This window comes from Paramisgurnus dabryanus, chromosome 19 (assembly GCF_030506205.2).
Source record: "Paramisgurnus dabryanus chromosome 19, PD_genome_1.1, whole genome shotgun sequence".
NCBI lineage: Eukaryota > Metazoa > Chordata > Actinopteri > Cypriniformes > Cobitidae > Paramisgurnus > Paramisgurnus dabryanus.
In genome coordinates, this window is record NC_133355.1 from 14,422,130 (window position 1) to 14,447,311 (window position 25,182).

At 37.2% G+C, this 25,182-nt stretch overlaps 1 protein-coding gene across 1 annotated transcript in view; it reads left to right on the forward strand.

Moving 5' to 3' along the window:
- The window catches only part of eif3hb (eukaryotic translation initiation factor 3, subunit H, b), a 69,554-nt gene extending 49,551 nt beyond the window's left edge, over positions 1-20,003 (forward strand). Inside the window, exons 5-8 of the mRNA XM_065290739.1 lie at positions 230-379; positions 12,937-13,057; positions 15,129-15,261; positions 19,185-20,003. Coding sequence (XP_065146811.1) covers positions 230-379; positions 12,937-13,057; positions 15,129-15,261; positions 19,185-19,282 — 502 coding nt within the window. The 3' untranslated portion in view covers positions 19,283-20,003. The remainder of the gene's footprint in view (positions 1-229; positions 380-12,936; positions 13,058-15,128; positions 15,262-19,184) is intronic.
- Positions 20,004-25,182: the final 5,179 nt, after the last annotated feature.

Consider the following 25,182-nt stretch of genomic DNA (forward strand, 5'->3'; position numbering starts at 1 on the left):
TCAATTAGTGATCGAGAAGAGTTGAATTCATCCAATCACTTCATTAGAGTGATCTGCTCCGAAAACTCTTTCATTGCAAGAGACTATTTGGAGTAAGGCGCCATCCTAGTAACTATCCTAATTGGATGATAATGCCAGAGACTGTGAATTGGATTTGAGCAACAAGTTGCTTCTAAAATCGGACCCTTTGTTGACGGATAGGAAAATGTCTTTTTGTGTGTGTGCACAGGTTGAAGAAGGCAAGCGTGGGGTACGAAAACATGTTTGAAGAGGTGCCAATCTTCATCAAGAACTCTCATCTCATCAACGTTCTGCTATGGGAGCTGGAGGGCAATTCCACTGTCACAGACAACCACGAGCTCCTCAACCTTTCCAGCAGGTCTGATCGCACACGTTCACAACACTTCCAGGGATTTCCAAATGAGAGCGAGAGCATGTGTAAATTTGTACTATCAGTCAGATGTCCCTAATGATGATTGCTCAAATTAGCAGGAACTCATCTTTTCTGATGTGAACTAATGGAGAGGTCAGTGCCGCCCGGGCGATTTGTTTTTAGACGACGTCTGGTTTTAATCGCTTTCAAATTAGACTTTCTAAGTAGAAATACTTCTGACACTCAAACTGAGAAAGATGTTCCTCAGACATTTTGCCTCTTGAACTACAAGAGGGCTTTCAAAATGACAGTCCACAAGTGACTTTACTCTTGAATTTGCAGCAGCTCTTATCTTCGTCTTGCAGAATCCTCCTGCTGATATTAGAAAGAAGTTTAATTGATTTCGTAAAGGCAGTGTGGTAAAGTTTGTGGGTGGCAAACATAAGGTCGCAGGGTTGAACCCTTTGCAGGCATCCATGGATATTTCATAAAGGCAACTCCGAGTTTAGCCAAAAGTCTTAAATAAACGAGACTGTTATGCAGTAAAACACTTTGTTAGAATCTCATGTCATTCAGCTACATCTAAGCTATAGGTTTGTGTACCATTTCATTAAAGTATGGGTTGTATTATTCAGGTTTGCCCTCTAAACAACTCTTTCCTGTGGAAAGTGAAATAAAACATTAAGGAATAAATGTTAAGAACGTGAATGCTTTGAAGAGGAACCGGCTCAGGTTATAAAAGATAATTTTCTGTAGATCTTCCTGCTGGTCAATTTTCTCCTTCAGTTCTCCTGTTTGTCATTGTGGGCCTGGAGTGAGCCTGAAGAGATGAGGCAATATATCAGATGCCATCAATATTTCACACTTTTTTCATTTAAATTAACTCTGCATATATAACTTTGTGAGAATGTGTGGGATGTGGTGAACAAGAGGAGGTTTGAGTTTCCAATTATTATTTTCATCAATTTTTTTCTGAGCAGCTATGGTTGAAATGATGCTTCTTGGGACAGAAATATCAATTTTTGCTGCTGCTTTTTGAATTGTCAAAGGTCCAAGAGGGTTTGAAGGCCTCCTAATGGCTGACTAGAAAGGGAATTTTATCTTTTTAATTTGTCTCACTTAATTCGCCCTGCCAGATGCAGTTTTTCCCCAGATGAAAGGGGGGAACCTTTGGCGCACTTCTTAGGACTTGAAAGAATACATCTGTAATTACCTCTGTCTTGCTCTCTCTCAAACCAGAGGAACACACACACACGCACACACACACACATACACACACACAGATTACAATTTTTACACTATATTGGTAGTTTAGATGCAAAAACCTTTGAGTTCGTCTGACATGTTTTCTTGTAAATTAGAAGTATTTTTATCAGGCTCTAATGTTCAGTAATTTCAGTTATTAGTCAGTAATTGAAATGCCTTATTTTAACAAATACCACAAGTCATTTCATTGGTATTGAAACAAAATGTATTTAGCTGCAAAATCCTCTAAGTGCATGCAAACAAAAGCAGAATAATCGTTTGCAAAATCATTGAAACATGAATAATGGATGTATAAGTCAGAATGTAAAAGCATCAACTGAACCACACATTAAGGGGGCGCTGTGATCCATGTGACTGCCACATTCGGGATTGTATTCAGGTCCAAGGGACTCAAGTTTGAATTTGATCCACTAGGGGTGTAATGGATCACAAAACTTAAGGTGTGGGAAAACTCTAATAAGAACAAATAAAGAAATTGCATACATTTATAAAAAGAACAAAATGCACATTAAGTAAGGTCCAAAATTGGCGTTAGGTCTAGAAATCGAATCAAATAAATAATAACAGTCTGTATGTATAAATGTTTTTTTTTTTTGAGCTACAGAAGTGATTTTCTCTTTGTCTTGGATTGTTTGATTAACATTAATGAGACTGATTAAAGTAGGTTAATTGAGGTTACTGTCTCTTTAAGATAAGCACAGACCTGGTTTCTGCCCCTAATCTATACATACACTTAAGACATAAACAAATGTTTTATTATAAAAAGAATACTGTGGTATTTCAAGATCATTTTGTTTGTATGTGTCCTGTCAAGAACAGAAAGATTTTATGTTCTCTTGCTTTTTGAAATGCGTCTCTCCATGTATGCACTTTTGAGTGCACTTAAATGCGAGCGCACACACAGACAATGTATGAATTCCAAATGACATTTCTAGAAGAAGATGCAGCATAAAGAGTCGATCCACATAAAGTAAAAATTACGTTACTGTTACGTTTAGTGCTCTATTCACCATATTTTTTTTTATTGGACCACAGAAAGAGACACAGTAGCGCATCTCTCTACACATCAGGAGTTCTGATCTTTAAAGGGCATGGGGTTGATTATGTCTGACTGGAGTTGGACCGGACACATTTAATTGCATGTGTGTGTAGAAAACTGCGCCATTTAGCACAGTTAAATTGTTTAAAATCATTTGAAACGCGTCCAAACGATAAACTTTCACTATTTAAGTTTGCGTATTAATCTGCAAATCGCATGAGAGCCGAACCGTGGGCGGATCTACTACGATCCATTACACCCCACATGATCGACGGTCGTTTCACATTTCGTTGTTCATCCAATTCATCTACAATGCACTTAGAGGATGTTGATCAAAATTCGACATAGGGGTTTAGCAGATTCTGCAAAAAAGCTGAATTTCCTGCCTGTCCTGAAGTGGGGATTAAGCGGATTTGAAGCAAAGTAATTTTAATGTATAATATGTGAAGAGAACATTCGGTTAATATCATTCTCATTTTTGACGAAGGTGGAATTTAGCAGCTTTTGCATCCGAGCTCCTCATATATTATTAGATGCTATGATAAAACATTAAACAAATTCGAGCAAAATTTTAACCACAACTTTATTTTTAAAATGTCAGTTTGCAATTTTATATTTCAATCGGTAAAACTTTCTTTTTTTTCTTTTAATGTCACGTCTATCTGCCACTTGTTTCCAACTCTCTGTGCAATCTCTCTCTTTTAAAATACCTAAAAAGCATTCGCAGACAAGCCGGATTTATCTGTGGCTTTTCTTTTTCGTTATTTTTCCTTTTTTCTATCTTTTCTCCCTCCTTTTTTTCTCCACATCTGTTTAAGTTATCTCTGTGCAGTCTGTTGTTACCGTAGAAACCAAACACTGAGCTACTGCACCTCACCAACACAATACCTCCCTGTCTCTCTCTCTCTTTCTTGCTCGCCCTCCCTCTCTGCTTTGCTTCCCATAGGGTTCGCTTTGAACCAGCTCCCCTCATTTAGCGACGAAATATAGTTACATTTTAGCTAAATGTAAAAGAATTATGAGTTTTGCAGTATTTTGGCATGGCGAGGTGATTTGGGAGGTTGTATGGGAATCTGTAAGCCTGTAGTGGTGGTGGCTGCACAAACGCAGGCCTAATTTAAAATGAGCTCAGTTCTCTGGAGGGTTCTGTGCGAAGCCTTTTTTATTCTTTTCATTATTTCGTTCACCTTTTCTCTCCCATCTCGTGTTCTAGGCACCCTTGTACTCTCTTAAAAGAGTGTGTGGCAGGGGGTAGCCCAGATTCACAGCAACGTGTTTGGTAACCACCGTGATTTAGACTTGCGTACGGTATATATATCACAACTCACCCTACACATACACACACATAAAGGCTTTCTCTCACTTTGTTATTTCTCAAAGCTTGGATATCTAGGATGGGGCTCATGGGCAGGAGTTGTTGCTTAGTCTAAAAGCAAAGTCGGCCCCCTTGGGTTGCACCAGATCCATCATGGCTGTCAATGTAGGGCTGTTAGAGTTCCATCTGGCCTCAATGTGGCTCCCCAAACCACTAAACTCCATGATCTACCAACTCTTACTTCTCCATTGGACTTCATTGACTCTTTTCAATGATCTGGACGCTTCATTGGAATCTGTTTGGCCCCAAGCCTCGTTTTGATTAGCCAGGAACAAGAGTGGGCGCCTCATCATTTTCTCCACATAGATCCAACCATTCATCACTCCGGTTAACTCCAGTAACTCTCAACAATGTTGTTGCTTTTGTAGAAAGCAAAAGCACACTGATATTGTGTTTATCTCTACCAGCTTTGAGGAAAACAAATTGATAAACAAACACCAATTGCGTACCTGGAAGGTTGCAGCTCAGTTGAACTGAACATTTCGAAAAAAAAATTGCACAATGCCGTAGCTTGCAAGAAATCCAAGTGTTTGTTAAAACAACGTTTTGGTCATGCATTGAAAATTGCGAAAGGTTGTGTGATGAAATGTTTTGCAAAAAACTACATTTTGTGTACTTCATATCAGTGTGAAGGGTTTATTTTTTTCTCACTTTTTCGGCATTATAAACTACGTGTCTTGGCATTACGGGAATTATGAAGTCCTTATATGACATTTTGTCTGTTGCCCAAAACAATGAAATCTCTAAAAATCCCACCTTGCACATCTGTATATTATGTCAAATATTACATCAGATACGTTTTGACTGTCAGTGGTTGACTGTCACGGCACAGCATTTTTTCTTTCAGCATAAACAGACAAATTACTTCTCGCTTGTTGCATCTGGTTAAGATAATTCATCTGTTTCTGTGTGGACAGACAAATTACTCGACGCTTGTCACGTCTGCTTAGGATACATTGGAAGTCTCTGCCTCCCTTTCAGAAAGCCTGTCTGAAATCTGCTTTGGCGTAATTGCTGTCCCAAAGCAGAGGTTCTCATGTTTGAGCAGCACCCCTCATTGCCTGTGACATTTCACTGTCATGCGTTTAGATAAGTGGTTAAGATTGACACACGCTCGTTCTTTGTGTGTTTTGGCCTATGCTGTTGTCTTACGCCGCCTCGGCGCCCCACGAGCCCGGATGGCCTAAACCTTACGTCAATAGAAATCTGAAATAGAACAGTGTGCTTTTAATGAGTCACCTTTCTCCTGCGGTTCAGTTTTTACTGGGACGGCGCGTCTCCCTGTCCGATGCACGGCTCATGGAGCAGCATCACTTAAACTACCAGTTGCCGTCATGGAAGGTGTTTTCTTTCCTAATCAAATAAAAGATAAACAACTTCCAACTGTCTTTTCAGAGGATGTTAATAATATCCAGCGAGTCATTGGAAACCACAGTCACTGGCGGCTTATTCATGAGGACGATTTTAGATCCGCAGAGTTTTGTTTTGATTTGTTTGCGTTTGTTTCAGACAGAGCGAGAAACTGACATTGTGAAATGTTATTAAGTGTGCTAATAAAAGCCAGGAGATGTGGATATGCATGCGTGTCTGTTTTACTGAGTTTTGTGTGTCCGTGTACTCAGCTAGGTTTTGGACACAGCGTTTTCCCAAGAAGGTAGTTAAATCTGACAAAACGTTCCTTTGGGAATGTGCTTGGAATTAAAAATAATTTATACGCAATGTAAATATTGCTTTTTGATTTAAAAACTTGAATTATTTTTCTTTTAAAAGTAAGGTTAGGGTTTGTCTATAGAAAATGTGATTTATGTTTTTATAAAAAAAACCAATAGTTTATGGTAAAGCTGTACTGTAGTTGGATTTGTGCAGAGTCTAAAACGAACACTTGCCAAATATTAAAATTGCCTTCTTTAGTAAATAAATAACAGTTAATAGAAAGTTGGCAAATAATACATGGTTTAAATGAAGTTGTTTGAATAATAGTCTGACCTTCACTGATGTAAGTGACCCGAGCAAATTAAATCAAAGACAGTCTGTCTTCTAAAGAAAACGTCTGCGACTGTCGTCGCTCGCACATCTTTTATGTTTTACCGCAATGGAAGATTTTGCCGTCATAAGTTTATCTAGGGTGCCTAATGTTTTTCTTTCCCCCCAAGGGCAAACATTTTCTACATTAGCTATCAAGATGAAATATGGTCTTAAAACAACAAGTTTTCAAGTTTCATCAAAAACTGGGACATTTTGGGTTTGTTACAAAAATGCAGAAAATATATAAATACAAAATAAAGCAACAGCACTGTCATGGGGAAAATACATATTAAATACGAAATACAGTTTACAAGCAAAGTTTGTATAAAATGTGTCTGTTGGTATACTTGTGTTAGTGCATAATATAGGGCAGCGGTCTCCAACCTTGTGAGTAAGGGCTACCACCAGGGGCGTAGCAACCGGGGGGGACGGGGGGGTCACGACCCCCCCACTTTTACTGTGCGTTCACAAGGCCACCAAGCATCAAAGTGGCCCGAAGTCATACATTTTTAATGAGAGACGGAGGCGAGCTCCGGCGAGCAACAGCGCAGTGCGTCATGTACAGTGTTCTCTGATTTGTTACTTAGATTTGAGTGAACTAACATTCAGCCAATCACAGAGCGTGTCTGCATGAGCTTCAAATCTCTTGTTGCTCTTGTGAAGTTTCGTTTGTTCATTTACTTTTGCTATTACGCCGTCTGGGATAAAATGCACCCCAGAAAAAAGCAAAGGACGATTAGCCTACATAATTTTTTCAAACACACATTAGATAATGTTGCAGTATGTCGTGATGACACAAATCACGAGATAAAGTTGTTATGATTTAACCTACTGTAGTTAAAATACACTATGGACCTCCTCACGCTGCGCAGGATTCAGCGTGGGTTGCACAGATTAAAATAAGCAGAGTTTAGAGCTAAAATATGGTTTGTTTATCTCAGTTTAATTTTAATTCGAGTTGTGTTGCACCACTTACATTTAAACACAGCTTACAAAACTTATAATATAGATTAAAACTTATTTATGCTAAACCCATCATCTGCGCTGATGAATCTGCCGGTGTAATTAAACAGCAACAAATGTTGACGTTGTCCTTCATAAAGAAAATAAACAGTTTATGCAGGCAAATGTAATATATTTTTTTGTAGCCTATATTATAAATCACTATACATCGGTAATCTAAAGATCTTATTCAAATAAAAACATTTGACAATCATTAAAACAATCAATTGTATTGATTAACGAAGCAATGTGGCAGGAAATATTGCGAAGCTCAGTTATTGTGATATAATGAATGAACAAGATGTGCCGACGCGACGCATTTGTCATGAAGCACCGCCGTGTGTCCGTTTATTCACTGCTCTCAGTTTCTGACTGGAGCGCGCATGACAGAGGAGAAGCGCATACGAGCATCGGGAGCTGTCACTGGTAGTGTTAAGTAATATTTTTAAACCGTCAAACTCACTCTGTTGAGACGTTATAATAAACGCATCTTTGAATAGTGCCACCACACTCGCGGTGTCTGTTTCTGATGATTTAGCCACATATTTAATTGTAGAAAATCTATTTGAACTCATCAAAACTTTAAAGTTAATCAGAGATTTAAAACAAAGTTTAAAGTAATGGAGCAACAGGATTAAAGATAATCTAGTTTAATTGTAAAAAGTTTGGAAGTTTTGATGTTTTGAACAGGGGGTGCTGTGAAATAATTTTTTTTTAACAAAAAACCTATGAGCCTATAGGCCTATTTAAAATACATTTTAAAAATAAATACATTGAGTTTTAATACTTTATTGTCATATACACTTCAGTGCACACAGCCAGGGTCTGAAACATACAGACATCATCAGTTATCAGATAAATATATGCGCTATTAATCAGAAGCAGAAATACTTTGAATAATCCCAGGGAAAATTACTTTCATTATAACTTTAGATATACATACATAGAACATATTTTAATACAACATATAATATTATAACAACATAATAATAATTAAACTTCACAATTTTTTATATCCATGCGGACGAAAATATTTTACTTTCGTTTTTAAATCACACGTCGATTAACAGTGGTAAAATATTCTCACAGTAACATACCTAGTATATTTTTATATAGATCTTTTTTTACTAAATAGTACTATTACTGTCTTTTTTTAACTTACAATTCATAAATGGAACAAAAATAATAATGGGTTTAGTTCTGATATTGTATACTTTTATAAAAAAAATACATGGTGTATAATTACATTTTTAGAATATATTAGGCTTTATATAAGGTTTGTACTCTAAAAATTCTTTATTTGTTACAAACAAGAGATAAAGAATTTACAAACGTTCTCATCTCACCATATCCACAGGTACATAGTCATTATATACAATAAATTCGTGGGGTAGCATTTAAATAAAAAATAGATGCATTCGTTTAAAGTAAAGCATTTATTTACTTAGATGAAGCAGCTATTTACTCCTTCTAGTGTCTCATAATCGGTCATCATTTATGTCCAAGAGACTCAATAATAATCTTTTACATTTTAATCCTTTAATTTTTCATATTAAAAAGCGTTTTTGTGCTGCTTCGCATTCGAGTATGTGATAAGCAAACCCGCGTTGTCATCCCGTTAATACTGTATGCGCATAATATCAACGCGCTCTTTACTATAGCAAAAGACACTCGCGTCGCGCATTGCGCCGGTTGTATAATAGAGTCCAAAGTCTCTCATGAGCTAGGGGACGAATGCCCAGGCAGTTCAGAATTTCTGTGTGGGCATGCATTAGCCAAAGGTGTGTGAGTCTATTCTGGGTCATGGTGCTGCTTACCCATGTCTTCAAAAGACGCAAGGCGGAGAAAGTGCGCTCGGATGAGGCCACGGAGATGGGTAGGCACAGACAGTAATGAAATTAAAATCCAAAATACACGTAATAACCTACGTGTGTCAAAAATAATCTCCTAAAATATTCATAAGTAATATATAAATTGTGCAAAATATTTTTACTTAAAAAAAATCTCCCTCTCGCCAACAGTGGGTGCTGCAGCACCCACAGCACCCCCACTTCCCAAGGCCATGTATGATTAAATAACTTACTTCCATCTTGAAAATATTAAAAACTTGTAAATACATTGATTTAGGTTTTATTGCTATATTTTCATAAAATGTATGTTGTATAAAATTAGTGTAGATGTAATCTGTATATTCATCAAAATACAAATGTAGTGTAACTGAAATATTGTAACTATCATAAAATATCTTTATTTCATAAAAATAAAGTAGGCTATAGATGGTCTCACATTGGTTTCAAAGTCCTGCAGTATTTTTAAATTGTGAGTATGATTTCACAAATATAGGTTCATGTAAGCTATCATGGCATGTTCCCAAAATTGCCACTAGGGTGCTGTAAAATGCCAATTGGTATTCTATTTAGAATGTATTATTATGAACAGCAGCTTAGGTCACATTACCATACTGTCCCCCCACTTTTAAAATGGCTGCTACGCCCCTGGCTACCACAATGGATAAAACAATCTGAAGGGCTACTTTTTGATATGTTTTAGTGTTGTTTCAAATGATAACATACGTAAACCAAGCCAAACATAATATAAAAATATTTAATAAATAATATTACAATTGAGACACTTAATAGCATGTGCTTTGGTGGGCACCTCACAGACTCTGTGACGGGCACCACGTTGGAGACCCCTGTTATAGGGTGTGTGTTTCTATTTGGCTGTATTGAAGGAGGGTTAGTATTCTAGTTTGTACTGAAGGTGTGTATATGAATGTATACTGTATGCGAGTACTGTAGGGATGTGTGGGTGCTTTTGTGTTTCTTTATTGGGTGGGTGTGTATTGAAGTTGTGCAAGTTTGTGTTTGGTATGAACTGCACATTAGGTGTGTGTGAGAGAAATTCAGATAGTAGGAGAATGGAAGATCCATAGAGCTCATTGGGTTCTGAATAATGAGGTGCACGGTAAAAGATGGAGGTCATACAGAGATGCTTGCCCTCATTCATCAGTGCTGGCGCGCATCCACAGAAAGGCTCTTCAGAAACATTAAAAACGGCTTGCAGGGCCACACACGCACACAAATATTACCTCCTTTCTGTTTCTCTTCTTGTACTCTCCACAATCTTGCTTTGTTGCCAAACCTGCAGAGCCAGCAAGCTTTAAAACTTACCCTGGTGGGGCAGTTAAAGGGAAAATCAGGGTAGGTGATTTTATTTATTTATTTCTTGCTGTTCGGAGTCCAGTTAATCTGTGGTTTACACTCTTTTCTTCAAATATTCACGGAGAATGAAAGTCTTTTCATGCCATTTTTACAGTTATCAACCATAATCCAAACTTGTGTTCCTCTGGGTCTGGTTTGTCTGGTGGATGGATGGCGTGTCTACAGTTCAGAAATGCCACCACTTGTATCAACTGTAATTCAACGTTTGGTTAAGGAGCAGAGTCTGTCTTTTGTCAAAATTGTTTTTATTGCCATTGTAGTACTGAGAGTTTTTCCTGTTAGCAGACACATTTCTTGGCATTGATTTGAACACGAGGCAACAGCAGTAGGATTAGATCCACCATTGTTCAGTGTTCATTTTATTAATATGAATAATCGTTTGGATACAAAACCCTCTAAGTGTGTCATGTTTTCTTGTAAATGAGCATTTTTGCCAGGCTCTTATATTTAAGTTCAGTAATTTCACTTTAATGGCAGTGAAACAGTTATTAGTCAGTCATCGAAATGCTTTATTTTCACTGTCTCTTTTTATTGGTAGTTAACACATTTTGTTGTAAGTCTTTTGTTGCAAAACCCAAAAAGGACATGCAAGTTCTTTTGGCAAAAAACTACTTTTTTGGACAAGAAAAACATTGCAAATGATTAAAGTCAGAATTCAAAAGGAAGATACTGAACCACACGTTAGGGGGCGCTGTGATCCATGTCACTGCCACATTTGAGTTGTATTTAGGTCTAAGTTTGAGACTTAAGTTTGAATGTGATTCATGTTCCTTGTCGTTCATCTAATTCAACTTTAGTACACATAGAAGACTTTGGCATGGCGATAGCGGATTCTGTTAAGCTACCCCATTTACGGTACATTTACACGAGGGCGAAAGCGCTAACACTTGACGGAAGGCTTGTCTGAAGCGTGGCTAACAGCCAATCACAGTGGCTGGCCACAATACTTTCTTGCATAAATGTAATTGGCTGGCTCGCACAAGGTGATTTGCATAAGGCAATCTGTTTGACTGACGCACGGGTTGGGGTTTTAAGTTGAGAAATGTTCAACTTCTGCCGTGAGCAATCGCAGTGACGGGATGTTGACGGATGCACAATTCAGTTCGGCAATGCATGGCGTCACCCATTAAAAGTAAACGAGAAGCGCTAACGCTAACGCCCCATGTGAATGTACAGTAAACTCGTACACTCTAAATAAAAATGCAGGGATGTTTCAATCCATGGTTGGGAAAAATATGGACAAATCAAAAATTATGGATTTAATTTAACCCTGTTTTAACCCATTTTTAAGTATGTCCATGTTTTACTTCACCAGTGTTGGGTCAAAAAGTAACAAACCCAACCTGTTGGGTTGTAGATTAACCTATGCTGGGTCAAATGTAAACATTTTCTGGGTTAATTTAAGCCAACGTTTGGGTTTGTCCCTTTTCGACCCAAGGATAGGTTGAAAATATCCCAGATTTTTTTTAGTGTGTTGTGTTTGTCAATATTTTACCCAACTGTGGGTTAAAGCAACGCATAATTTTTCAGAGTTTAGCTGGTGGTGAGAGATTTCTCTATACTATTGTTTCACAAAGACCTTACAAGATTACTTCGTGTTATTATAAATCCACGCTCATTGTACTGAGAATATATGTGTGGCTGTACGCAAGGGTATACATGTTTATGTGACTGAGAGCTGCTCCTGGTATATCCGCACCCCCGGGATCTCTTCTCCCCATATATGTCTAACAATTTTCTCCAAGATTAATGGAACATGCCGGTGAGGCTAATTTGTCGTTAATGGGGTTTACTAAGAACAGATAAACTGCTTTTGAAGACATTTCACCCATCATGATCTAAGTCCTATGGGCTGCTGTCCTGCTATAATATATGAATATAATTCCAATACTGCAGGACCTGTTTTGCATATCCCGAGATGATACATGCAAATGTTTTTTAATGTATGCTGAATATGATGAATTGTTAATAAGGGATTCACGTTATTATCAGATATTTTTCTTAGATTTTGTATTACTGTGCTATGGTTATAGAGATTTGCTTTGATCTTTCAACATTCCCGTGAGATTTTTGGGAATTTTAGTCGATCGTCTTTTTGGCGTTGCCTTTGGTAGCATGTTTCATCTGATATTGTCAGTGATCTGAGCATACTGAAATTTTAATAATAGATGTGTTACATAGAAAAACATTTCCCTTTCATGGAATAAACCATTTTACTACCATAGACATTAAATACAAAAAATAGTTTGCTACAAAAATCACTTTATGAAATTTGTTTTTCAGTGAAAAAAGTGCAGATCAACAAGATACAAGTTGACTTGTTTTCGTATTTTTAATATTTTTGTATTTGCATTTGACTGATATTAATATCCAAAGTCACAATGCTTTGAAGCTTTACATTTTATCAGTATTTGTGTTCACTGAAATTAAACGCATGTGCTGCCAACGCAATGCTCTACCAAGTGAGATACAGGAATGTCAAATTATATTGTATAATATATCAAAAGAAAATCTAACCAAATTTAGGATTATGCTTGAAGGTATCTTTAAAAGCTAATTTTTTATTTTGTTAAATGAGTTTTAATTGGAAAAATGTCTTGACTTTAAATGTCCTCCTTTGTTTCCTCTGCAGTTCTCACATGCAGAAGAGCTTACAGATGTTGATGGACCGTGTGGATGACATGAATCAGGACATTGTCAAGTACAACAACTTCTACCGCGGTCTCACGAAGCAGCAGCAACAGAAACATCAGGTGACCCCATCAAATGTCTGCACCTTCAGACCATCTCACACCATCTCACACCAGCACAGTGTGTGAAGTTGTTTCTGCCCTCATGAACTAAATAAAAATTCCTGTTAGCAGACATATTTTCGCTCAGCTCTAGTCACACCAGATACTGACTGGTTTTCGGACCCCCCAATACAGCAAAACTGCACATTTTAGAGTAGCCTTTTATTGTGGCCAGCCTAAGGCAACACCTGTGCAATAATCATGCATGCTGTCTAATCAGCATCTTGTTATGCCACATCTGTGACATAGTCTTTTGAGTTCAGCTCATGAAAAATGGATGCAAAAACAATTGTGTTGCGGTTAAAATTGTGTACAGTGTAAATCTGTGATTGTTAAAACCCACCAATAAATTTGGAGGCTGTAATCCAAACTTTGTTTGAAAAACACAGGGTGTGGTTTTTAGTGCAGAAGAGATGCTGTTGTTTTTGTTTTATGCTGTATTGTGTCAACACCAATAATGTCTTGTCAGTTTGAAAACCATCAAGGGTGCAACAGTGGCTCAGTGGGTAGCACTGTTAGCACCTCACAGCAAGAAGCTTTCCTATTCGAGCCTCGACTCTGTCAGTAGGTCTTTTTTTGTGAAGTTTGCTGTACTCTGGGATTTCTCCCACAGCCCATATACTTGGGCAGGTTTGGTGGATTTGAAATTGTCCTTCCCCAACTTTTGTAATTGTATAGATTAACTTGTGTGCAGATTAACCGGTTCTTGCCATGAATGTAGCCATAGATGCTTGAATAGCATTAAGAAAATAAGTAAAGACATATTTTTTATATTTCACACTTCTTTGCAATGTGAGATATTTTTGATGACCATAATTCTCTGTTGACCACTGTTATGTGATTTCATTCTCATTGCAGTAATGCCAAAAATAGCTATGTACAAATTACAGTGGATTTTTGTTACATGTGGGTCATTAAAAATATTTTTCTGTTGTGGTTTTGGTGTCTTTATGACATCCACCCAAACTGAGGAATTGTTTTCCTTTTAAACGTACAGCCACAACTCTTGCTACTGATGCAAGAGAGTCCAGTTATTGTGCCACACAAACACCAGCAGATCATAAGCTCTGTTCACAATCATCCTGACTGACTCTATAAAGTCTATGATGTTTAAAGAGATTTATTGAGCTGTTGTGCATCAAGGTCCGTATGAGACGGGAGAGGCGAGCTGTTAATGGATGCCCGCTCAGATGCCCAGAATTTCATGATTGATTGAATTGAATGTGCATATGACCTCCTGAATTCCTCTGATACGCTGTGGGTCTCTCTTTATTCACTTGTTGCTTTCAACTTGGATTATTCGCAAAATAAATATCCAGACGTTCCTTGCGGGTTTTGTGGAGGAGTTTGTGTTTGGAGCTCCACTTGATGAGACGTCAAATTAAATTCTGATGCAGAAAATCGAATTCCTGATGCAGGAAATATGACTGATGCTGTCTAATACAATAACGTACAGTCATGGCTGACAGTAAAAGTGAATAAGTACTCCGTTTTCAAAGGATATGGTCCGGTTGCAACATCATATGGTGATGTCAAGGGAAATATCCATCCTGCATAGTGCAAGGGTCAAGCCTCTACAGTACATTGACAATAGAGCTACATATTGACAACATGATTGAAAATAGACTAGTCTGTGGATTGAATGTTCAATTGGTAGAGCAATGCAAAGGTCATGGGTTTGATTCCCAAGTTACACACATATTGATAAAATGTGTAACTAGAATGCACTTAGGATGAAAGCTTCTGCCAAATTCAATGTAAATGTTGTGTTTAAGGAAGCATTGTATAGTAAGACTGGTTTTTATTTACCTATCCAAATACTTGTGCTTGATAACCTCACACTGACAACCTGTCTGACTTGTCTTTCGTAGTACATCATTCTCACCTGCCGTTCAGTGCACCATCATCTTCTCTTTCCACCAACATCTCAAAAGGCTTCCAATCAGAAGAGAATTGTTTGGGCCCTGAGGTTACTACCAAAAAAATAGGGACATAAAGTTTAAAATAACCATTTGTTCCCCATCTTCTACAGTACGTTCAGAGACGTCAGCAGGAGAACGCTCAGAGACAGAGCCGTGGAGAAGCTCCACTTCCTGAAGAAGACCTCAGCAAGATGTTTAAACTCCCTCAACAACCTCCACGGATGGACACCCTGCTCATCGCAAGTATGTATTGATCTTTAACTCCGTTTATGTGCGCAATCTGAACCATTTGCACGCTGTCTTGATATAAGGCTTTCTGGGCATATACGTCCTGTGTGCGTACATGCAAATCTTCTCAAACGGAGTGTGAGTAGCACATTGAAATCTTTCGCATCCTCTTTGATTAAATATTTTAATTGGCATGGCCTCCAAACACTGCCGCCCTGCCCCGATCTGGACAGTGACAGTTCTGTCAACTGGGCCGAGTATCGCTCACGCTTTCCCCAGGGCATTGGGCTGTTCTTATGGTCGAGCCCTGGATGTCATTTTTATTGTCACAATTTTAAGGTTTTATTAATGGAAAATGAAAAAAATCAATGGGAAACCAATTTCTTCCCTATCTGTGTAGAAATGTATGACAATTATGTTTCAAGACAAACTTGAAAATTGCATTGGCTTTAAGGGAATAACTCACAAAAATTATCTTGTAACTTTCTCACCCCAGATTTTTATCCCAGATGTATATGGATCAATTTTAAACCATCAAAATGTGAGGGGTATGGTACAAAAAAACTTAACTAAGGAATTTTTTGGACAAACTATTTGGCAAAAAGGCATACCACACTGTATTAGAAAATATGTGTTTTAATATATACAAATATTCATAGGAAAAAATTGAAATCTCACAGGTAATTGAGAAAACTAAAAACGATCTCAGCAAGATGTTTAAACTCCATCAACATCCTCCATGTATGGACAGCCTGCTCATCGCCAGGATTAATCTTTAAGTCTCTTTGAACTACCACTGCAAAAATCTTTGCCATTTCCCTTCAGGAAATATTGGTGGTTAAAGTTTAAGGTGGTTTTTGATCTCTTCATTTTGTATGTTTTTTTGCAATGTTATGCATACGTTTCACTGACATTTATATATCAAGCACCAAAGAAACACAGATTTGTTTTTTGTTTTCTAAAGAAAAACATTCAAAAAATATCACAATTAATTATAATGAATATCACAATTATTAATAAAACAATCAATCAAATAAATACATGATGTGTTGTAGTTGCAAATTTTGCCAATAGGGGCTTTTTAGTTTGGATCCAAATCTCTTTTTACCATAAATTGTAAAAAAAAAGAGAAAATTAAATAAGATTTTTTCCCTCAATGCTGTAGAAAAAGCACAAATTATGTTATTAATCACAATTTTAAGGTTTTATCAATGGAAAATGACAGAAATCAATGGGAAATCGATTTCTTACCCATCTGTGTAGAAATGTATGATGACTATGCCATCTTAAAGGGATAGTTAGGCCAAAAATGATATTAAACCCATGATTTACTCACCCCCAAGCTGTCCGAGTTGCATATGTCCATCGTTTTTCAGACAAACACATTTTCGGATATTTTAGAAAATGTTTTAGATCTTTCAGTTAATTAAATGTGAAGTTATGGGGTCCACGTCCTTCAAGTCCAAAAAAAGTGCGTCCATCCTTCACAAAATAAATCCAAACGGCTCCAGGATGATAAACAAAGGTCTTCTGAGGGTAATCCGCGCGGTGTTGTTGTAGAAATATCCATATTTAAAACTTTATTAACGAAAATAACTACCTTCCGGTAGCGCTGCCATCTTAGTCGCGTCCGCATTCAAGATCAGAGCTTTACGCAACTTACGGAGGTTCTCTGCTGCTGCTCTGTGGCCCCGCCCTCCGAATTTGTCATACGTTATTAAGAAAATTGCGTACACTACGCTAATACTCTCTCCTGAATACAGAGGAGTCTAAGATGACGGCTCTTTAGAACATATAGGTTTCAATACAGATATACATAGAAAAATGAAAAGCTCAAACGCAATAAAGCATACATTGACTACAGTTTTATCTTTTATTATTATTATTTTTTTTTTTTGTGGTAATATGGCTATACTCCAAACCCCAGTGTAACATGGACACCTAATTTTTAATAAAAATTTTGAATAAAGAGCAAAGATGTAAATTTTTTCACAATTTTTGACATCACTTTTAGCCACTAAAAGTTTTTTGCCCAAATGATGGCATTTTAGTAAAAAATTCTGTCATGTGGAAAGTGTGTCATAAGCACTAATCGGACGGGATTAGTTTTCCAAACAACGTTTGAGTTTCAACGTGTCCCCCAGGACGTCTGGGATTTTATGTACCGATTCGGACGGGATTAAAATGATGCAGGCTATTCCAGAGATGGGAGTGTCTGTTTCATGCATTTGGGCGTTGCAGAAGAGCACGTGCTCTGGATACGCGTGTTTGTAATGTATAATATTTTGCTCTAAATGTAAAATTTGACAGAACATGTAATTTATTAATTTAACAAATTAAAATAAAATATACAAATCCTACTAAAGTAACGTTAGCCTACGTTTTTATATAACTGTCTGCTTATAAGAAACCCAAAGAAATGAAGAAATAATGATTAATAACAATTTATTATCTTTATTAATTCACATTACCATTCCGGAGTTGAACAACTTTGAACGGAGTTTCTTATAACGTTTATGATATTACAGTGGCCAGTCTTAACAGTGTTTGATATTCAGCTCGTCTTGATTTTATTATTTTATTTTGCAGAATGCGAAAAAAACATCCATATCTGAATGAATGGTTCTCAGGAAATACAATAATACGCACATTATTAAGAGCTTACGGCAGATCACGTTGGCCAAAACACGAAATGAACCGCGTTTTCAAAAGATATTGCGGGCAAACACAGACATTTGCATCCGGACGGGATTAAATTTCTCAGAGGACCTCTGAGTTCTGCGAAAAACAGTAGGTAAATTGCTTTGGAATTCTTACGGAGGTCGTCAGAGAAAAACACAGACATGGCCGATTCGGACGGGATTAAAAACACAGAGGACCTCTGAGAAGCACGATTTTCTCAGAGGTCCCCCTGTAAAACTAATCCCGTCCGATTAGGGCTATATACATCTAGGCTGCCATGAGGTTGAGGAAATTATGAAAGAATTTTCATATTTTGGTGAATTATTCCTTTAAGTGCACGATTAGTATTTTTATTGTATAACGGGAGCCATATATTTTCTCCAGAGCGATTTGAGACATCCCAACACGGTCCTAATTATCTTCTCCTTACTTCATCTCGTTTGGATCCAAAAAGATTTGGAGCGATCGTTTCTTCTCTCCTGCAGAGCTGAGAAGGAAGGAAGGGAGTGAGGAGGTGTAATTTATGAAGAACATTAAGGAGGCCTTGCCGGAGATTGATTTACAGCAATTGTTTTTAACTTGTTATGGAGGTAGCATGTTATAGATCAGCCGCTGTCTGAGGGAAAAATAGCTGGGGGGTGGTGATACGTCTGGACTGCAAACTGTCATATTGTTTTGTATCTTGGCCCACGTTGTACTGTACACTGCAACATGTTTCAAATTAGTATTTTAAGCTTTGAGATGATTATAAGTGAAGTTTTTGTAGTCAAACAAGATTTTAAATAGCTGTCATTGTGATTAAGGTTCTAGTTTTGTTAAGAGTGATGGTGAGATCCACGAGCAGCTCTTTGTAGTGGTGTTGAGTAATGGGTTGGTTTTTGACCAAGTTAAATGGCTGTAGTTGATGTGGTGAAGAGCAACTCATCTCTCATCAGTTCTTAAGGTCTTTCAGACTTTAAATCCCTCACTGGCAGAGACACCTGTGCTTTTAAGCAGAAAACCCATCAGCTAAGAGCACAGCGGCCAGCGTTCGTTACATAATAGAGCACATTAACCGAGTCCCTTCTCCATACAGCCCACCCTGCATCTGTTTCTCTTTGTTTTCTCTCTTTTTGTATTCTGTACCTTCTTCTCTTCCCTCAAGATTAACTTCTCTCCTTTCTCCTCACTTTCTCATGTTCCATAAACTACAATGAAAACTCTGTTGAGTATTTGAGAGCTTTATCTCCTAAATGTGGTTTTCCATCTACTTTCAGGTCAGATCAACACGTACTGCCAGACCATCAAGGAGTTCACGTCTCAGAACCTTGGCAAGCTTTTTATGGCAGAAGCTCTACAGGAACCAAGCAGTTAGACCTGAGCCAACTAAATATATTTCCAAGGATTGGTCAAGACTCATCTGTTTCCTTAAGCATATTTCCTATTTTTTGTTGTGATTATGACAAAAGACAGATTTTAAGCAAGTTTTGTTAACTTTTTTTACACTGCTAAACATAAAACTTGGCTATTTTCAACCCAGTATTGGGTCGAAAAGGGATGAACCAAGACCATTGGGTTGTAATTTACCCCATAAAAGATTGTGTTAAATATTAACACTTGCTGGGTTAATTTAACCCAACGTCAGTGTTTGTACATTTTTAACCCAACCCTGGGTTGAATATAACCCAGCATTTTTGGAGTGTATCTAAATAGTATAAATTGAAAGTTGGGTCTACTTAAAAAATGACTTCAATTGATACATTTTCAACTTAAATTTTTCCACTTTATGTAAAAAGTTTGAAGTAAAAAAAAACTTTAATTGGTAACACGTACATAAACAGTTTTTTCAAATTAAATTTTTGATTTAAAGTAAAAAAATTAGTTAATGCAATTTTTTATGTTACCCATTCAAAGTAATTTTTTTATTAATCCAACTTTCAATTTTTACAGTGTAAATGAAAGGTTAATTAAACTTTTAAGGATGTAGATCAGAAGGGACCAAACAGTGATCGTTTTAGTAAGGCTGTACTGTACATGTGAATTCTGTGCAAAAAGGAATGTAAGAAATTTGGGAATAAATTGGATCTTTGACCCTGTGTAGTGTTTTGATGGCTGTGTGGATTTGGAGTACTTGTTTGATGGATAGAGACCACCTCACTCTACAAAAACTACAAAAACAATGTGACTTGACTGATAGATGAGATAAGAATGACGCTTCCAAAAAGCTGTCCGGTTTCTATTTTCCACCTTAATACAGTCCATGTCTTAATATCTTTCTCTCTGCCAGCTGTAATTTTATAAATCTCCTTTCCAATATCTATTTTCTTCCACTTTTTTATTTCCGTGTTCAGTGCCTGAAATGGAAAGTATAAATCCTTAATAAGCGACTTTCTTTACCTGCACTGTAGAAAAGTTACTTACTGTAGATTTATTTTTGTTATTTACTGGCAACAGGTTGTTCATAGTTAAATGAACATTAAACATGAACAACTCTTTATTTTTACCAAATAAAACTAAAATCACACCCTCATGCAAAGCATTCTGAAAAAACAAAATCTGAAGGACAAACCGAAAAAGGTTCATGAGGATTTCTGGTTCCCAGAATGCTTTGCATGATACTGTTACTTTATTGTTTCATTCTGTATAGACAAAGACTTGTTGTGTGCGTTTACATGCACGGTTTTACGCCAATTAGGCTTAAAGTGCACCCATTTCATAGCTAAAAAACAACGTTATTTTGTGTAATTGGTCTAATACAATGTGTTTGCATGGTTTATGGTTAAAAACACGTTATTGTCCAGATAATGTACATTTTTGTAGCTCCAGATTTCCCTCTCTTCCTGAAACTCATTGATTTTGTACAAAACTGATCCATTTGAAAAGCACTGTCCCTGATTGGCCAACTAATCTGTACATTGGCCTGAATACCTTTGACGTCAGCAGGAAATGTGACGCTCCTTACCATGTTTGAAAGATTTGGTCACAATGCAATGCTAACAGGATTTACAGGCTGTGAGTCCAAGCGGGAGGAATTATGATAATGTCGGTCTTGTCTACATCACCAATCCCAGGAAGTAAACTGTTGCCTACAATCCGTGTGTTTTTTGTAGTCCAAGAAAAGAGATTTACGTTGGAGACGATAACTCGCGTCATTGTTTATTTTGGGGTTTGTACCCATTGCCTATCGTTAACGTACTAATACACACTTACACACCAAAGGAAATGTAAAATCGTGAATCGGATAATTAGTGCTCTTTAATAAACTGATAACATGTGGGGTCATGTAAACGCGTAAAAACGTTTTTCTTTTATCAGGGAAAACCCAAAAAGCGGTAGTCTTTTGCTCATTCCCCCTATTTCTCGTGGCATGTGAACACCTTAACCCGTTTTGTCATGCGCGCTTGTCTTCGCGTGTGAAAGATAAACATAACACGTGGAAGTAGGCGCAAAGTAACGCATAGAAGTCTCCGCTCAACTAAAGCAGAAACTGCGAAAATAAAAGCTTATGTTACATTTACAGTTTCTGCAGATACGAGAAGAGATAAAAAACAGTATAGCTTAAGACTGATATGTCGTTGGCTTTTTGAACGACAATTATGTACTATAGGCAGTGATGTCACTGCGAGAAACCTGACAAATCTCCAAGTCCCATGCAAACGCAATTGTCTGCATAGCCGGTTTATTGATTTGCAAGTGAGTCTACAGTAAGTTACTGGCAACCAGCTACATAACTACAGCTAATTTTTTGCATTGTAAAATTGGTTCGATAAAAAGTTAGAAATCACTCTAATTATGTTTAATGGGAAATGAGCAATTATTGACATCAAAGAAGTCAGTTTTGCACAAGCCAAGTCACATTCTTAAGAAAAATATGGACTGGTACGGTTATAATTATAAGAGATTACTATAAAGCAGCCCCCATCCCTGTCAATTTACACCGGGAGCCTGGTGCAGGACATTAATTTAAACCCACCAGTCCCTGTAGTAAAGTAAAACTGTGGTTTGTGTGACATTTACCTCCCACCACCTCACCGCGGTCCACCCACTAGCTACTCTCTATAGTCATTAGCCTTTACAGAATGTATTTTTAATTTATTTCCACTTCACTTCAGGTGATTAAAGCAGATAAACCATGTCAATAAAACTCTTGAACTCCAGTCAGATGAGTTTTGGTTGTAATTTTAGCGATGAGCTTCTGACATGGCACAACGTGCCAAGCCTTTCAAAGAGGATTGCATTAGAGCTCATTATATTGCAGTTACGGCCAAACGGGAAAAAAATGCCAAGGAGTTTTTATGTCCTTTTGTGTCTGGTTACATGCCTGTCACTCGTGCAGGTAAATTACAGTAATCACAATTCAGACCTTGTTACCTTTGTAATTAAATATAATATTCTGTCATGACGGTAATTATGTTTTTTTTCTGAAATCAAATTTGATAACAAATACTAAGAAAGTTAATATTAATAAATGTGCAGAAATGTCACATGGCTGATTTTATTTTTAAACTCCATACAGGTATATTGCAAACATCAAGTAAATTCTTTAGGGACATCAACAAAAAAAAGAATTTCTAAGAACCATGTGTTTCAATTTTATAGAAGGCACCCATTAACCACTGCTGTGCATTTCTCCCATATTGCTCGTTTTAGAAGTTATTTGAACGCTTCTATTACAGGAAAACATTAAAGTCTCATCTTCTCATCTGTTAATCTACTGTACAGTACCATCGCCTCTGCATTAACCAGTACACACAATCTAACTACCTAGAATTAGTCTACTCCATCTCAATCTACACCCTAGACCTGGGAATTTGTTTATTGTGTACAAAAGTTCAGGCTCACCACACATTGGGACACTGAAGAATCATTCTACAATGACCTGACTGCTTAATTGTAATGTGTTTATGCTTATATTGAAATATAATTAAAGGTTTAACTTAAGTTTTTAATCCTATTACATGATGTTTATTGGCTTGTGTGTTTTCCAGATGAGAGGCTTTACAAAATGTGACATGACTTCTAGTAAGGATAGTGCGCATAATTTCCATTCTCCATTTTTTGTGCATTTTGAAGTATCGGACTCCTATAGAGTGATGGAAACCCCAAATTTTGAATAAAAATTCCTTAATTTGCAAAAACATTACATTCACTTCAGGTGGTTTTTGACTGTGAATAATGGGAAATGGAAATGCATTTGCTTGAATGAATTCTGACGTAGCAAAAATTAAACCAATGTGACTGATCATCTGTTTTCCGTTGATGGCGTCTTTTCGTCCACTGTCATTTGTTCAAACATCATGATGGAAACGCACCTATTTCACATTTGTTTGTTTTTTAAGCGAATTTTGAAAATGCGTTTGGATGGAAATCCATCAAGTGTTCTCTTGTGTTGCACTGCCTTGTGGGATTTTTATGGAGAGGTTGTTTTTAATTGCAGGATTTTGTGATTTAATGCAGGATTTTTTTGTTTAAAATGGTCAACTATCTGATAATTTTTACTACTACTAATAAAAATATTTGTTCTGTTCCATAAATCACCTTTGAAATCCATAAGCTTGGAAATAAAATGCTGGGCTATTTTAACCCTGCAATGGGACAAAAATGGACGAATCCAGCCGTTGGGTTAAAATAACCCAGAAAATGTTCATATTTGACCCAGTAATGAGTTAAAACAATCCAACATTTTGAGTAAAAATAACACTGCATACTGTAGATTAAATTACAACCCGACTGTGTTCCAGTGGCGGCCGGTGACTTCTTTTTTCGAGGGCACTCGATGGGAAGTTCCTCACAACATGTATGTAGACCGTCGTGAGTGGTTTGTAATTTCAAAATATGTGTTCTGCGCATCAAGAGATCCTATGTGCATCACGTGTCTTGTCAAAATAAGTGTCTGCTGAGGATGCGTCCAAAGGGTTTATGATAAAAGAGATGCTCGTGTTTGCCAGATACTTGCATAATCTCATGCGTAAACAGAGTTTACTGTTAAGGGAGTGTCTTGCGTGTATTTTGTGAACGTTAGAGTCTCTTTTATCATAAATGGTTTTGACGCGTGTGCAGCAGGCACTTATTTTGACAAAACACGTGATGCACACAGGATCTCTTGACGCGCAAAACACATATTTGGAAAAAAGGAACCACACACTTGACACTCCGAACACTTATTTTGAATAAGCGCCCCTTGGATGAGGAGTCACGAGTCACTGTGTTCGTCCCTTTTTAACCCAACATCCCATTCTTTTTCAAAGTGTAGAACCTTTCTGTTGTACAAAAAGGTGAAAAAGGTTCAACAGGTTACAAAAAGGTAAGAACCTTTGACTTAAAAGGTTCTCTAGAAGGCCAAAAACGGTTCTTCTATGGCATCACTGTGAAGAACTTTTTCAGAACCGTTGACTGTAGCGAGCAGCTCAAGACACACTATACGATTTCAATTCATTTAGAAGTGAGTAATACTGCATCTCCCTTAAGGTTAACCTAAGGTTTAGTGAAACCAGACTGCTCTCAGGTAATAAGCTGTGTTTGAGTCTGCAATAATGGAGGGATGAACTCCAAAGTTTCATTGATCTGGCTGTGTGTGAGCGGGCGACTTCGAAGGCATAACGCTGCCTCATTAGATGCTTTTTGAATGCTGCCATTGTGTTTGTTTTAGACCAGGAAGCCGTAGGTGCTCGGGCTTTTGTTCCATTATTGATGAAGTCCATGCTTTTCAGAAATGTTCCTCTGCAAATTAGGAGTCCTGTACCTGTTTCAGGAGGCTATAATTATTGAGCCATTTCTTTTTTATGAATCAGTCAAAATGAGTCAGATGAACCAATCTTTTTTCAATGATTCAGTCACTGAATCATTTGACTCACTAAACCACAGATTTATTCAATTTCAGCTCAAACCATGAAACGTTTTTGTGTGTACAAAAATGTTCCGAAAATGGTCCCAAGCTATCATCAGGGCTGTACTATTTATAAAGGTCCTAAAATGTACCATTTAGGTACAGCTTTTTATACATTTGCTACAAATATGTACCTCTTGAGGTACTAATATGAACTTTTTAGGTGCAAATGTGCACTTTCTTTTAAAAGGGTACTGTCTCAGTGACAGCTGGGACCATATTTTGATCTTTTTCTTTGACAGTGCATCGAAAGCTTTTGAGAAATGCATTGATTAAATAAATATGAACAAAATAAATGGTATAAAATCAATTATTTGGTGCTTGTTTAAAGGGATGGGTTATCCAAAAATAAAGAATTCTGTCATTTTCTCAATCTCGTGTTGTCAAAG